This window comes from Micrasema longulum, unplaced genomic scaffold (assembly GCF_059751315.1).
Source record: "Micrasema longulum isolate JH-2025_06_02 unplaced genomic scaffold, ASM5975131v1 h1tg000561l, whole genome shotgun sequence".
Taxonomy (NCBI): Eukaryota; Metazoa; Arthropoda; class Insecta; order Trichoptera; family Brachycentridae; genus Micrasema; species Micrasema longulum.
In genome coordinates, this window is record NW_028277757.1 from 657715 (window position 1) to 672936 (window position 15222).

The window sequence follows — 15222 nt, forward strand, 5'->3', positions numbered from 1 at the left end:
ATACGTCACGATTCATGTTTATTTGTTCCTGACCATTGAAATTTGTTTAGAACATAATCACGAATCTTGACGCCACAACAACCAAGGCCAAACACGTCGCGTTTTTCTAGCAACGTATTTTTACTAAAAAAATTGATTTACATTTATGTATGAAAACATTTCTCCACAATCCATGTTGATTTCGAAAATACAATTTATTATTCTATATCCATTTCATATATTTTTATCGGTATTCATAGTATGTAATATTTCCCTATTGTGTTATTCTTTTGTTTCAGAATGGTGATACCATGTTTGATCTGCACGAAGAAAAAAATTTCATACAGGGTCTCCGAGGATAGCAGGAATGTAATGCTGATCACTGCACAATAAATTATCTATTATATTAATATCTACCTTAAAAGGGTACTTTCAAAAATTAAATAATCCTCAGCATAATTATTTTTTAATAATCCAATACTGTTTTCCAAGACAACAAAGAAAAACATTTTGTTGTCTTGGAAAATTAAATGATCCTTAAATAATTTTTTTATTGTTTTAATAACCCAACATGCTTCCTTGAGTTTTATTTCCCGATTCTTTCTGTCAAACATTATTCTTAAATTTGTATTATGGCATCATGACTTATCTGAATAAAAATTAACATAATGGGTATATTTTATAAAAAAACATAGAGTTAAATATTTATGGAGGTTATTTATTTCATAAGTTCTACAAACATAAAAAATGTTAACTAATTCATGTTTTTTGGCAAATTTCATTAAAAAGCATTTATGCAAGGTAACATATTAAAAAAAATGGTTTACATCATACAATAATTTAAATGGCAATAAAGCCAAAAGATCATTATGAAACTCTATTTATTATAAAGCAACATAACTATTTAATGTTAAAAAATATAAATAAGTGAAGAAAAATATTTTGACTACAAATAAAAGGACAGAAATTATCAAGCTTATCTTTAATAAACAATTGAATTGATTATTGTTTTTTTTTTTAAACCATAAATTATTATTATATAAATAATTGAGTCATTATATCAAGTCATAATTGGCAGAACAACGTAAGCGAAATTTTTAAAAAATTGCATTTTTTAAAGGAAAAGTGTTCCTTATTGCCCCCTGCACAAGTGTTAAAAACATCAAAGCTCTATAAAATTCACCTGCCACAATTAAAGGATATTTATTTTATTTATCAAAAGAAAACAACAGCCATTATAACAAAAAAATACAATATTTACAAATAAACCAAAATTGTTGTTTTCTATGTTTACTCCGCATCATTCTTAAAAAAAAAATATGTATACATATTATTTTTAAGCTAAGCAAAACAACATAACCGACGACAATGTAGGCGGTTACAATAGCTCACACCACTGTCAAGAGTTATAGTTAAAACAGCGTTACCGCCACTATCTTAAAAGCGGAAGGTATTTAAACAATTTGGTTGTCTTTTCAGTATTGGCAGTAACCAACCATTATAAATCCCATTAACCAAAATATGTTTTAAAAAATATATGGAAAAAAAAAAATTAAAAAAAAGCTTATCCAGCACAATTTACTATTTGTTGCTTACGTTTTTCTGTTGATTATGGCTCGATATCGTCAGACCAATATCTAAGTCACAAATCTCTAATTCAGCCAGGTTTGATATAATACCACAAGTGTCAAATTCATAGATAAGTGCACTTCAAAAGAAGCAAATAGGAAATTGGATAATATGACCGGACATTAAAAACTACATTTACAATTATGAAGCTATTAAAGTAAAATTTCAAAGGTTACCAGTTTAAATTTGAAACCTTAACATTACAAAGATTTTTGCAGATTTGTGATTTTGTCAATAACCCAACAGTATTATGCTTGTAGAAACAATATTTTTTTTGTTAATAAAGGAAAGAGTTGTAAATGTTATTAGATATATTTTTAGTAAATTAATATAATTAATAACTTATTTTCATAGAACCAGCTAGGATACATACCAGAAGTGGGCATGCAGCTCTTATTTGCGGCTCCCAATGTATATACAGACATCAATAGTGATAAAAATATAAATACTTTCTTTTCTCATTATATTTGTATTTTTGAAAGTTTACTTTCTCATTTTTATATTTTCTTATATGTAAGTTTTTAATACTTTACATAGCAATTTAGATTTGTATAGAATATGTCAATATATTAAAATTTGTATATTTAATATTGGCTCTTTATGTATATGAAAATCCAGAGTGGCTCTCGTTGATCTTATGTATGTTCACACCCAGTGGCGTGCGTTCCATAAAGGCACATAAGCAGTGCCTACCCTACTAGAATTTCATTGAAATAATAGCAAAAAATAATATCAAAAATATTAGTAACTATTTTTAAAATTTGAAAAACGCGCCAGAGATAATTCGGTTAAGTAATATAATATTGTACTGATCAGCGCGCCGCTATCGGCCTGGGTCAGGAAAAGCACGAACTACAAATGCTTTTTTCTTCCAAAGGAACATAACGCGATGCGGTAACGAAATATGTATGTGTGGGTTTTATTTCAGTTGTAATTACGCGTGTATGTGTAAGCTAGTAGGCAGTGCTTTTTGATAGTTGGTAGGTATATTGTTTTAGAAAGAACAAACGAATACGTTACTGACATCTAGCGTTTTTTTCGATTATTATTTAATAAAAGACAGTCATGTCGAATAAATAACCTCAAATTAGTTTCTGTTATAATTATACAATTGAGAGTATTTTTGTTTCGCGTTTATTTAAAATAAAATAATAAAAAAGATAATTTTTTGGAACTTATTAATTTGCTAGCTAAATATATCGGTATCTTGGAAAATCACTTGCAATTGTCTAGTAGTGCATTTACGAGAATATCAAATAGAGCCCAAAATTATTTAATTTCGAGTAGCAACCGTAATAAATGAAAATATAAAAATATTTAAAAAAGGATTTCGTAGTAATATATTATATAAATTATATTAAAAATAAGAAATATGTTTTATAAATTTAGCATTTATTTGGATATTTGATGTAGCTTGGGTAATTTCAATATTAACTACCTACAGCATAGTGATTCAAACTAATGCGACTAGTGAAGGAAACTGTTTGGTAAGATTAATTAGCTACTTATACTATAAAAAACGTACTTTTTTTCTACTGCCTACCCTAGTTGAAAACTCTGTGCACGCGACTGTTCACACCTTATATAATATATAAGGGGTGAACATACATAAGATCAACATATATAATATATAAGGGGTGAACATACATAAGATCAACAAATTATACTCTACTCCACTACTGTACTATGATTTGATTTAATAAAATCTGCAAAATTACATTTTTTTCTTTTTTAACAATGTTCTGAGTATGTTCAAACGCTTGCAGACTGGCTGGATTTCATTTCTTAGTTCTAAATTTGTTGCAACAGAAAAAGAAAAAAATTTTGAAAAGGGAATATGGATGTCTAGGAATTAGATGGAAGAGTTGAGGAAATGTGGATGTTTAAACATAGGCAGAGTGGTGAATGTTACACAGTGCGTAAAGCCACTTAAACCAGCCAATGACAGGTCATAAGCCCTGTAAATGCCTAGACTTCCATATTCCCTTCTCAAAAATGATTTCCCTTTTGGTTGCAACAATTTTTTTCTTTTTGCCAGTTTTGCTATTTTTTGTAAAATTGCTACATTAAAAAAATTTGCATATTTATCAAAAAAAATATTTTCAGTCTTCGTTTTCCTTTGATTTGTTCTCACAACTCACCTCTCCTATAAATATTAAATTATATAATATAACTTACATATTATATATGTAATTCAAAATAATACCTAATAATTTGCAAAGCAACAAAAACACCTTCATATGATGCTTCATTGAACGATAGGTTCAAATTTTAATCTAAAAATGAGCATTATCATGTCATGCCGCATTAACATTGCCGTGCAAAATGCGTTGTAGATTAAAAAAGACTAACTGTATTTGCCAGTTTACTGTAAATTCAAAGCTTTATATTGCGCTCTTTTACGCTGCTTCACATTTACTGACCGCTGCGCACAAAACAAAATTTCCACCGAATAAAAGATAAGTTCCGAAGCCTCAGTTGAATGGAACACAGGACGGGTGCTTAGTGCCGCATCCAGTGCATACATATATTTATATCGATGCTAATACATATTAAATTTTGAACCCAATGAGGAAGTTCAATGCAAAATGGGAATAAAATTTAAATATGAAATTAGATATGAAAAACGTTTTTATATGCGAGGTAAACATTAGAGCATTAAATTGTAACCGGAAGTTTCTCGAAAATGTGAAAAAAATAATCAAAATGATTTTGGTAAAAATGAACTACTTTGAACGACGTCACTAGTTCTCCGAAATCAGCCAATGATGGTGTTGTGATACATTTCCAACCGACGTCAACCTACCAATCAGGACAACTCACCGTAGAGAGATTGAGACATTACAGGCAGAGTAATTTCAAAATCACAAAACTTTAAAAAATCTTAACGCTGATAATTTTTTTTTTTTTTTAATTTTGTCGATGGTCTATTAACGAATATATATATTTTTTAAATCACTAAACTTCCTCATTAGGTGATGTATCATGTTTTAATATAAAATTGAACAATTACATAATAAACTTGTTTCAAATTCTCAAAATTAAAGTTTTCAAAAATTAATTGCTGAACAAAGTTGTTTTATTCTATTGTTTTATTGTATGTATAACACTGTTCTTATATGTCATAAGTTGTAAAAAAAAATAAGTGTTAGTTTAGCCTTCATCCATATTTTACAAAAAATACATTATTTACTTATACTCTAATAATATATTTGGTTATGGTCAAGAAATAAAATTAATTATTTCTGAATGCATAATCTTCTGAACATAATATGGGAATATGAATAGCTTCGGTATTTTTTAATGTTGTTTGTTACATTTAAACATACAAAAAAAAAATTAGTAACTTAACATGTATTTCTTGATAATAAATATAAATAATCAGCAACATCAAGCCCAAAAACAGCTATTAACCGTAATGTAAAAAAACATTTTTTTTCACTTTTAAACTATCCCTAGTCATTAATTTATTTTTTATGTGGAATAAATAAATAAATATAAATACAACAATCTCTTTAGTTCAGAATCGTATCAAATTTAATACATGGCTAAAATAGTATTTTAAAACTAAAAAATGTATAAAATAAAGCACAGAAGTTTCTTATTAATAAGCGGTTCATTATTCAGTTCTATATTAAATGGACTCCTCAAAAAAATTAAATGACATAATGTCAAGGATATTTTTTTTATTTAAATACCTGGATACAAAGTTTGATCAATTTTAAATATGCTTTACTTAACCCTCAAAGTAAGACAGACCAAATCAAAAGACTTGGGATTATTACTACTACATATTTTATGAAAATGGCAAAACAGATATTATGAGTTATTCATTAAATAATAAAGATAATTTTTAGTATACTTCCACTTCTCTCTTTTCATGGTCACATAGAACTTGTTATGTTTATTCATATTTGAATGTTTTTAACTTATATTTAAACATTTTAAAATTATGATGCGGTTTCAGATTTCTTGCAATGAAAGAGCTTGGTGTTGTATTATGGAAATTAAAAATTATATTACCTAAGGGTAAAATCATAATGTATTATTTCTGTGTTATAAATTATTCAGCAAGTAGTGGACTATCAGTCGGTACCCAAAGTTCTACGGCAGCTTCACATGTTCCAATTGCAAGAACATCATTCTCGTAGTCCAACTGGAAAAAATAAAATATATTGAACAAGGAGAAAAATTCACCTACTAATTACTAATTACTAATTACATAACACGTAATAAAATTGGCAAAAGTAGTTGGTGATATTTACTGTAATTTTCAGAATTAAATTTCTGTTATGACAGGATGATACAAAACCTTTACATTTTGTATACTTTAAATATTAATTTCAAACATACAAAAATTCTAAAAAGTAACCTTAATGTGTAACGCGTTTTACTATCATATTCATAATTTTGTGAAAAACTTGATGTACATGGTACTTTTTATACCTATTTATTTATACAGTTTCTGATGGTTACCTAATAATAAAAAATAACTGTTTGAAAAGCACAAAAAAATATATACAAGAAATACTTGATATAAAAGTATTCAAAATATTTTTTAAATATCTACGCATCTTAAACGATCATATGATGAATATGTATTTCCCCTATTAAATTATATACTACCCACAAACCTCGGTACATCCCATTAAATACAATATTTTTAAAATAAATACACTTATACCACTAAATTTCATCCTTCGCCCGTCTTATTAGCAAAGTCTCAAAATAAAAAATTAAAATTGACCAAGCCAAATCTAAACATTCAAGACCAAAAATAAATATTTCCATAAAATACATTTGAATGTTAAATTAAATTAATATACACTTTAAAATAATATTACTTTAGCTAGATACGGGGGTAATATGGGAAAGGGTTCCCAATTTAAATTTCACAGGTTATAAATAGTTTAACATTCTCTAAAATCATACCAGTCTGACAACATCTAAAGAAACATAAACCTGGTAATCAAGTAAGGGGATTAAAGTATGTATCAATGAAAGAATTAAAAAAAAAAAACTTATGATGAAAATTAATAATTTATCTTTTGGACACAAAACTTGGATTCAGTTTGAGTTAACTCACCCCTGTTATATTGGAAGTAGCTGAAGAAATAATAGAAACTTGATTAGGCGGGAATGACGGATTCATAATGCTAATTTTCCCTCCCTCAGAACACGCAAATAGACCTGCCTGACTCAAAGCCAGACCGTTGATTTTGCAACCTTTCTGCGTTACCCACAGAGAATTGGTGGACAACTTTTGTAGAGTCCGCATGTCGTATAAGTGTAAATATCCGTGCGAATCCCCAGCGTATAAAGCGTGCGGACATAGATCATTGTTGGCAGCGAGGGAAAGAGCGTAAGGTGTTTTTGGTGCAACGGGGTTTAAATGTTTCCTTCTTCTCAAGAGTCCGGCTCTCATGTCAAAAGCAGCTAAGGTTTTATCCTCGGATGTGGTGTACAACATGTGGCTTCCTGGTTTAGGGTGTGTGATGTCCAATATGGAAGCTTTGTGTACGCGGTGTGATGCCACAGGTGCGTTTCCCACTCTTACATCTAAGATAACAATTTCAGGAGAGTATAATCCTGCCACGGCGACATTTTCATCAACACAGGTGATGCAAAGTACTGATAAGGCACATCTGAAAATAATTGAAATGTAAAAACTAGTATAAAGTCATTAGCCAAAAACGATTATTCTTGTGCCACTATTACACACAGGAAAAGCAGATTTCAGATGGCACATAGTAAAAAAAAAAAAAATTTAATGAAATTTTTAAGAATCTGAAATTTTATTTTTAGCTATCTTTAGTTCAAAACATTTGCATTTTTTTTTTAAAATTAGTATCTGTCTTAATTTATCTGAATAAAAATAATTGCATTTTTTTTTTTTGCAAAATATGTACGTATTATTTTAAGTGACACTTTCAAATAAATTAATATAAACCTTTGATGTGAAAATTTGTTATATAAATAAAAGTCGAGTGATATTTGAATCCAAAAATTTAAGTTAATAAATAACATATTTTACTTTCATTACTTTAAAATTCAGACATATAACATCGTATTAAATCACATAAAATTAAAAATTCTTAAACACAAACTGATTAATATGATGAATGGTCAGTTTTTCGAACATTCGTAATTATATTTTTCTTACTTAAATTTATTTGTTTCTGTAAGGTCTGTTTCTAAGTCCCATGTCTTTACATAGCTGTCCCAGGAAGCTGAGAATATTCTCTTGGAAGTGGTAGAAGGGGTGGCTAGGGACCAAACCCATCCATCATGAGCTGAAGATTTGATGATTGGCTTGACAGCTTCTGTGACAAGACTATCACCCTGAATAGAGTCCTTTACATTCCACACGGCGAGGGATCGATCCCTTCCTCCAGATACACACATTGTACCTTCCTTAAATTATTTTCAAATCATATTAACAACCAATATTACTACACAGTGCAGCGTGCTTTGAGTACAAAAATATAAGAACAATAAAATAAATAAAAACAACTTTGTTTTTAACTACATATTTTTAATTTTTTCTACCGTCTATAGAAAAAAAATAGGTTAAAAACAAAGTTGTTTCGACTTATTTCGTTATAATGAATAACCACAAAGTTAGTGCTTCAAATATAAAATTTATATAAGAACAATATATTATTATCTTGTGCCTTTTCTACACATTTATTTATAAAAACCCCTATTTAATAAAAAATATTATTTAGAGCACTAAGATTCTCCCTGAACCTGGAGGTTAGTATTTTCTTATTTTTTTTATGAATTGATTGTACTTTTTTTATATATACAAATTGTATTATAAGAACTCTATATCACAAAAACCATATTCTAAAACAAAAACAAATAATATTTAAAAAAACGGGCGCATGTATTGTCTGATAGGTAATAGTTTATAATCTTTATTGTATTGTTTTTAATAAAAACAAAACATAAGATACAATCAAGAATAATTGAATTAAATTTTCGACATCCACCAGTATTATTAATCGCATAGAACGCATCCGTGCAACGGGACTCAGTACCCGATCACAATGAGAAGTTAATAAAGTAAGCATCACATTCGCATAGAATCGTTGGCGTGCGTTCCATATAGGCAAATAAGTAATGCCTACCCTACTAGATTATCGTAAAAAATATAATACAAAGTATGCAAGAAATGAATGGAGGAATTTTGAAAAATTCGTATGAACAATTTAACATAATTCGATTACTTCGTTGTAGCAACCAGCGTGCATTGACCAACGGTGTCGAAGGTATTTATTCAGCTGAGCGTTATTAGGTCGAAAGCGAACTTAGTAGCTCTTCATTAGTTCCTTCGCATGGTGCTGACAAGACACTTTTTACCAGAGCATAATGCTCCGCTTCCGCTTCGGAGCTCAGGCATACTAAACTTTCTCACTCAAATTAATAGATAGTTGGTACTAACTCTTAATAGTAAAATTCCATCCACGGAAGCGTAATGGCCCCCCTTCAGGGCCACATGTTTCATGGTATTGGTGGACTTCCTCCACAGGGTGTTCAGGCGGTCAATGTGCACGCACTCGTCCTCCCACCGGACATGCTCCGTAGAGCAATTGATGGGTGGGTACCTGTTGCGCTGCAGGCGCTTGGTCACCCAGTACCGCCACAAGGAGTCATCGGCGAGGATGTCTTCGAACCTCCGGCAGACCGTACTCAGCGTGTGGCTGATAAAGGAAGGATCCAGATAGCTGCATATTTCCAGAAATATCTATGAACAAATACAAAAAAAGTAGAAAAAATCAATATTACGTGGATTTTATTCATCGAGTAGTTTACCCGATGCAGTGCCCTATGCACCATTACGTATGGATGACGATGATGATGATGAAAAAAGTTTTTTATACAATTTTTATTTGTATATCGCCGGTTAACAGGTAAAACTCATTTAGTACAGATTTACTTACCTTATATCACTAAGTTTTATATTTTACAACAATATTTGCAAATGATGCACTGGTTTACATATCAGGAGATAATTATGATACAATAATAAATAAGATAAATTACGATTTGATAAATATTTCAAAATGGTTAAAAGTGAATGAATTAAAATTAAATGTCGCAAAAACAAAATATATGAATATTGGGAGAAAAAATATACTCCAGGGATACAATATTAATATTTTAAATATAAATTCTGTGGCCGAAATAAATTATCTCGGAGTTTACTTGGATAGATATTTGAATTTTAAAATTGGATATTTACTTGGATAGATATTTATGTTTTCGACACTTGACACCCTCATTCCAATATAACACCCACTCACCCACCCTCTCACTCACTTACACTCACACAAACACACTAGTATGTATTGTATGTGTATTTAATGTATTTCTGTGGATATCTGTCATTGGTTTTATTCTCTGTATATGTTATTTGTTATATTTTTATTATATGTATTACTGTTGATATCCCCAATAAATAAAATAAAATAAAATAAACACATTCTCAATATGTAACAAAAAAAATTTCATTTATGGGAAGATTGCGAAATGTAATAGATATAAAGGGTAGTGTTCTTATATATAAAACAATCATATGTCCACACATAAATTACAGTTCTTCTATTCTTTTTTTATGTAATGAAGGAGAAATTTAAAAAATACAAATTCTTCAAAATAAGGCGATGAGGATTATACTCAAAAGAAATATCTATTCTAATGTAAAAAGAATGCACAAAGAAATTGGCTCGCTCACAGTAAAGCAGCAAATCAAATATAATGTATCAATTTTTATGCATAAAATAATTAAGGGGATGAATAAAATAAAAACAATAATAAAATTTAACCAACAATGTCATACATATGAAACAAGGGATAAAAAAAGATGAGATTACCAATGAAGAGAAAAACAGAATTTCAACTCATTGCACAAGGGATTGAAACTGTACATTGAGTTACCTAAAGAAATAAAGGAGATAGAAAAGATCGAAATATTTCAAATTAAATTGAAAAAATATGTTATTGAGAAATTTTGATAAAAAAATTGTAATGTTATTAAAAGTTTATATTTGTTTTAAGATGTTATGAACTAACTTAATAAAGCATAAATAAATAAATATCTTAAGATAAATCTTGTAAATAAACCTGTTAAGTATCTATTTAATTATATGCAATAGGTTGCCACCCAGCAACTGACTAATGGTGTTAACAGATCTGTCTTCCAATAGTCAACAAGATGTGCAAAGGGGGCTTAGGTTAGGACTTTATTAAAACTTACTACTACTTTATTAAAAACAAATATTTATTGCATAAATAAACTGCACAATCACTGTATACCTCTATGGGAATATCTTGAAAGGTAGGCTTTGTCAATACCATATCCAAATCTTCACTATTATTATTCCCTTCAAACTTTTCCTCTGGGCAGAAACAATCATTTATTTCGGAAGCCATCATGGAATCCGTGTTGGAAATGTCCTTTAAATAAGCCAATTACAAAAATATTAATCAAACAAAGAGGTGATGTCATGAGAATAACACAATAAAATCAACATTTTCTTAACATATTGCCCGCATACTGCCAGTAACATTGAAAAGAATAATCCCCCATTCAAACAAAAAAATCAATAAATTCGAATACGAAATAAATGAAAACTAAAAATATTAATCCATTTACAAATTTAAATAATTCGCTGACAACAAATTATGCTAAATAGGCAGAGAAATACGTTACTTTCTCAACTTACTTACTGTTAGAATCAACGTGACCGTAGAATACGTAACCGAAACTGATTATTCATATAATAACAATAAATTATAATTGTAAAGGCAGTAAAATAATCTTATATTTCAAAGTATCAATCGCTTTTAAAAATATAAATAATTATCCTTGCTATCCGGCTTAGAACCATTTTAAGAAACGTCAAATCACCAGCTGTGTTTGGTAAACACCATAGATGTTATTTGTTATATTAAGCATAGACACTGTTAAAAATATTGTATCGTAGGTACTATCAATTTATTTTTTTTAATTTAAAAAACATGTTGAAAAAAATGGTATTATTATTTATTCGAAACAACCAACGCCAACGGTCCCTTACGTCCCTTACGTCCCTTACATAGCTGGTTTGAGGAAAATCAATTAAAAGGAAGGCCTTCTACAAAATAAACTAACGCGATCACGTCCATCAGTAGGAGTAGCTGTGGAAGAATGAAGCCACAGACTACAGATATCTTAATGGGGCTTTGAATTTTAAAATTCATACATTTGCGCTATATAACTTCTATGAATGACAAAATATGTCATTTATTACAGCGTTTCGGTGTATTCAGTTTGTTTTATGCTGATAACACACTTAGTACGTTTTTTCAGAATTTTATATTTTCATGTTCTTTTTAAAAAATATTTTTCATGAAAAATGACCTACATATGATATTGATGGATTTCGTATATTTATATAATTTAAGCGTAATGTACAACGGATGATTAGTGATAAAAGTTTTCAACCTCTCATTTTTAGATGACAGCTTGTGATGATTTATTTGTACTTAGCGCTTGGTAGGGAGATTGAGGCGTTAAATTACAGGATGACTGGGGCATGCTCCGTTCCTCCCCAATAATCAAATAATACATACACGTAAAGTTTTCAGGAGTCACTAAAGATTATTGAGTGCCATTGTTTTTAGATAATCACGACAGCTATATGAATGTTGCTGTTATTGGTGAGGCTAAGGCCAATGGCGTAGTTTCGTTGACATCGTCACCCTACTGCAGTCATAAAACGCAACCACTAGACATTGCCGTCTGCTCACATCACAGGACAGATGGTAGATAGATGGTTACACATCCAGGGAAAGTATTGACTATCCATAATTTGGCAAAACAGACTGGAATAGCATTCAACATAATTACACATGATAGCATTTTATCAGGATTTAGAAAATGTGATAGTTTTTATTTCAAATTAAACTTGAAATATTTATCTATTTACTAAACTTGCACAAGCCTAAATTGTATATCAAAACTTATCCATATCGGATGTTGAGCATGGTGAAAAACATAGACCCAAATAAGCCCATACCGTCTACTTCATGTGCTATCTAACTTATTGCCAGAAGTTTATTTTTATTTTTACTTTACCCAAAAGAAGGACCAAGCGTGACTAAGAGAGGCAGGGCGTTCAGAAAAACTCGAAATCAGACTAATTCTCTAGAAAAAAATGCAGAAAGATCTATAAATGTTAGCAAATATGAAATTTATCCAAAATGTCGCGCAATTGCGAGAAAACTTCCTGATTCTTCAGACAGTGAATTTGATTCCCGACCTGAATATGACCTATTATTTTTCTTTTCCGGATATTGTCGATGAACCTGAAGTAAAACTTAAAGACATTGAAGCACGGCTTTCTCCCCTTATCCCGATAGGTGGGACAGCTTGTTAAGGTTGCTCTTACAATTTTGCAAAAAAATATTACTAAGATTTAAGCCATTAACTTTGTGGTCAAATATTTTACTAAATGTTATTAAATATTTGTAAATAACGTTTGTTTTTATTTAGGTTTTGCACGTCGCAACAGTATATTTGGGTTTTGCATGTTGTTTTCATTGGTGTCCTAACGAAGAGACGGGTACGTCTCGAAACCGGTAGACATAGAAAAGTCAGTAAGTGGTTATATACAAATATTTAATAACATTTACTTCCAGTAAAGTATACAATTAACTATGCATCTCGACGTTAATATTTTGTTAAATGTCTTCATGCAAGACATATTTCCTCTTACAATATGAATTATAATGTGTAAATAATATTTTTTTACGCTTTATTGACTTTGAATTGTAGTTACCTTTGTTTCATCTGTTTTTGTGTGAATATACATTGTTTTCAATGCTGATGAATATTGGCATCTTATATGACTATCTGCCTCATTCCTCCTAATAAGGTGCCCCTTAATGAGACGTTCTGCCACAACGAACATAATACCAATTTAAAGTCAAACATGGTTTTTACAGGTATTTATTTTATCGCTGTGGCATAGCCAAAGGTTTATACTTTTCACGAAAAAATATTGCCAAATTTCAAACCCGACAGAATATTTTTAAAAAATCAAAATGTCAAAAATGCCCCATTCCTCCAAGATCTCCCCTACCTAGTTTAAAAAAAATATTTGATGAGTGAAAAGCTAAACGAGGAGAATAAAAACTAGTAAATACGTCATTTTGAAAAACTAAATAATTTTCTATGTAATTACTAATTCTTAGTAATTATATCACGAATGTAACAACAAAATGTGTATGTATAAGTGGTTAGTTAGATGCAAGAATAATTTTAATCTTGTTCAAATTTTATGTACGAGTATTTTATAATATTTTCTCTCATTTTTTTCCAAAAAACCATCATGCGTCTAATTGGGAATTACGTAAATAATTCTTTCTATTTTACGATAAGGTACCGATAAATAATGGTGGTAAAAAATCCTAATATTTTTTTTCTCAATTTTTTTTTTTAATTACATATTTATATATATTTTATGTATTTAGAAAATGGAGTAAATCTTCCGTTTCTCGGACAAACATCCCTTCCACAAATTTCTACCCCTCCCATACAAAAAATGAGATGAAAAACGTATTTGACCAACGAAGCGATACGCTTCGGTCGCGCTCAAGAGAAGCGGCTGGATAGGGGAGGGATAGGGATTCATTGAAGGGATTCTAGTACGAGAAATTAAGGATTGACTCCTTTTTAAGATGATAAGAATAAAAATAAAGACATGTTCAAAAATAAGTTTTTTGAAAAAAATATGTTAGGATTTCAAAAAAAGGTTAACAAGAGGAATGTTCCTCTGAAGTTTCGCGGTTTGGCCCTGAAACATGGTGTACCTGTATTATGTACGTAGGTACTATTTAATGTTTGCTGAAGCTGTGTGTCTCGTGCCGATAATATCACTTTCATGGTACATTACAAGTATAATCAAGAAACGCTGCAATTGGTTTACTAATGCAGTGCACTATGCACCGTAAAACAAATAACTTAAATATGAAGTGGAATTAAGATATTGCGGTTTGAAATTACTCACAATCGAATTAAAAAGGAAATGAAACTTTCATCATTGTCATCGTCATGGTGCATCTGCAGCTCATTCACTACAGTAATTAATGACGCTATAAATAAGTTATGGTTTAGGACTTTTAATTGACGTGATAAATATCTGTGATTAAGCACCTGCGAGCTGCACAGATACACCAACCGCTGGGCATTTTAATAATTGTTGTTATATGAAGGTAAAATGAGCAGTCTTACTCTTCACATGCCAGTCCAAGGACTATGAAATAATCTAGCTTGAAAAAAACTTTTTGAAATAAATGTTTAATGCCAACCATGTCGTTAATTGAACCCGAGACCTCTTGCATGGTAGGCAAACGCACCGACTATTTGACCACGAGGCGGACACTTTACCACGGAATAATGTCGCGGACTCGTGGATCAGAGATCCTGGGTTCAAAACTCGTTTTATCACAACTTGATTCGTATTTTTTATTTGATCACTTTAAACTCGTTGAAAATGTCTCCAAACTTGAAATAAAATATTTATGGACTTGTATCCACAAAATGTTTTGGTAAAAAAATAAAAT

General features: G+C 30.0%; 1 protein-coding gene across 2 annotated transcripts; it reads right to left on the minus strand.

The window, feature by feature from the left end:
* Positions 1-5122: 5122 nt before the first annotated feature.
* LOC148280606 (F-box/WD repeat-containing protein 9-like) lies at positions 5123-11563 on the minus strand. 2 transcript variants are annotated; one of them, XM_088228111.1, is made up of 6 exons: positions 11344-11563; positions 10930-11070; positions 9056-9358; positions 7772-8022; positions 6695-7253; positions 5123-5764 (listed from the first exon to the last, which is right to left on the minus strand). In XM_088228111.1, exons 2-6 carry the CDS (start codon positions 11047-11049, stop codon positions 5672-5674), a joined length of 1326 nt encoding a protein of 441 aa, XP_088084237.1. In that variant the 5' UTR covers positions 11050-11070; positions 11344-11563; the 3' UTR covers positions 5123-5671. The 2 variants fall into 2 exon arrangements, with proteins under 2 accessions (XP_088084237.1, XP_088084238.1); XM_088228112.1 differs by having other exon boundaries at positions 11340-11531.
* Positions 11564-15222: the final 3659 nt, after the last annotated feature.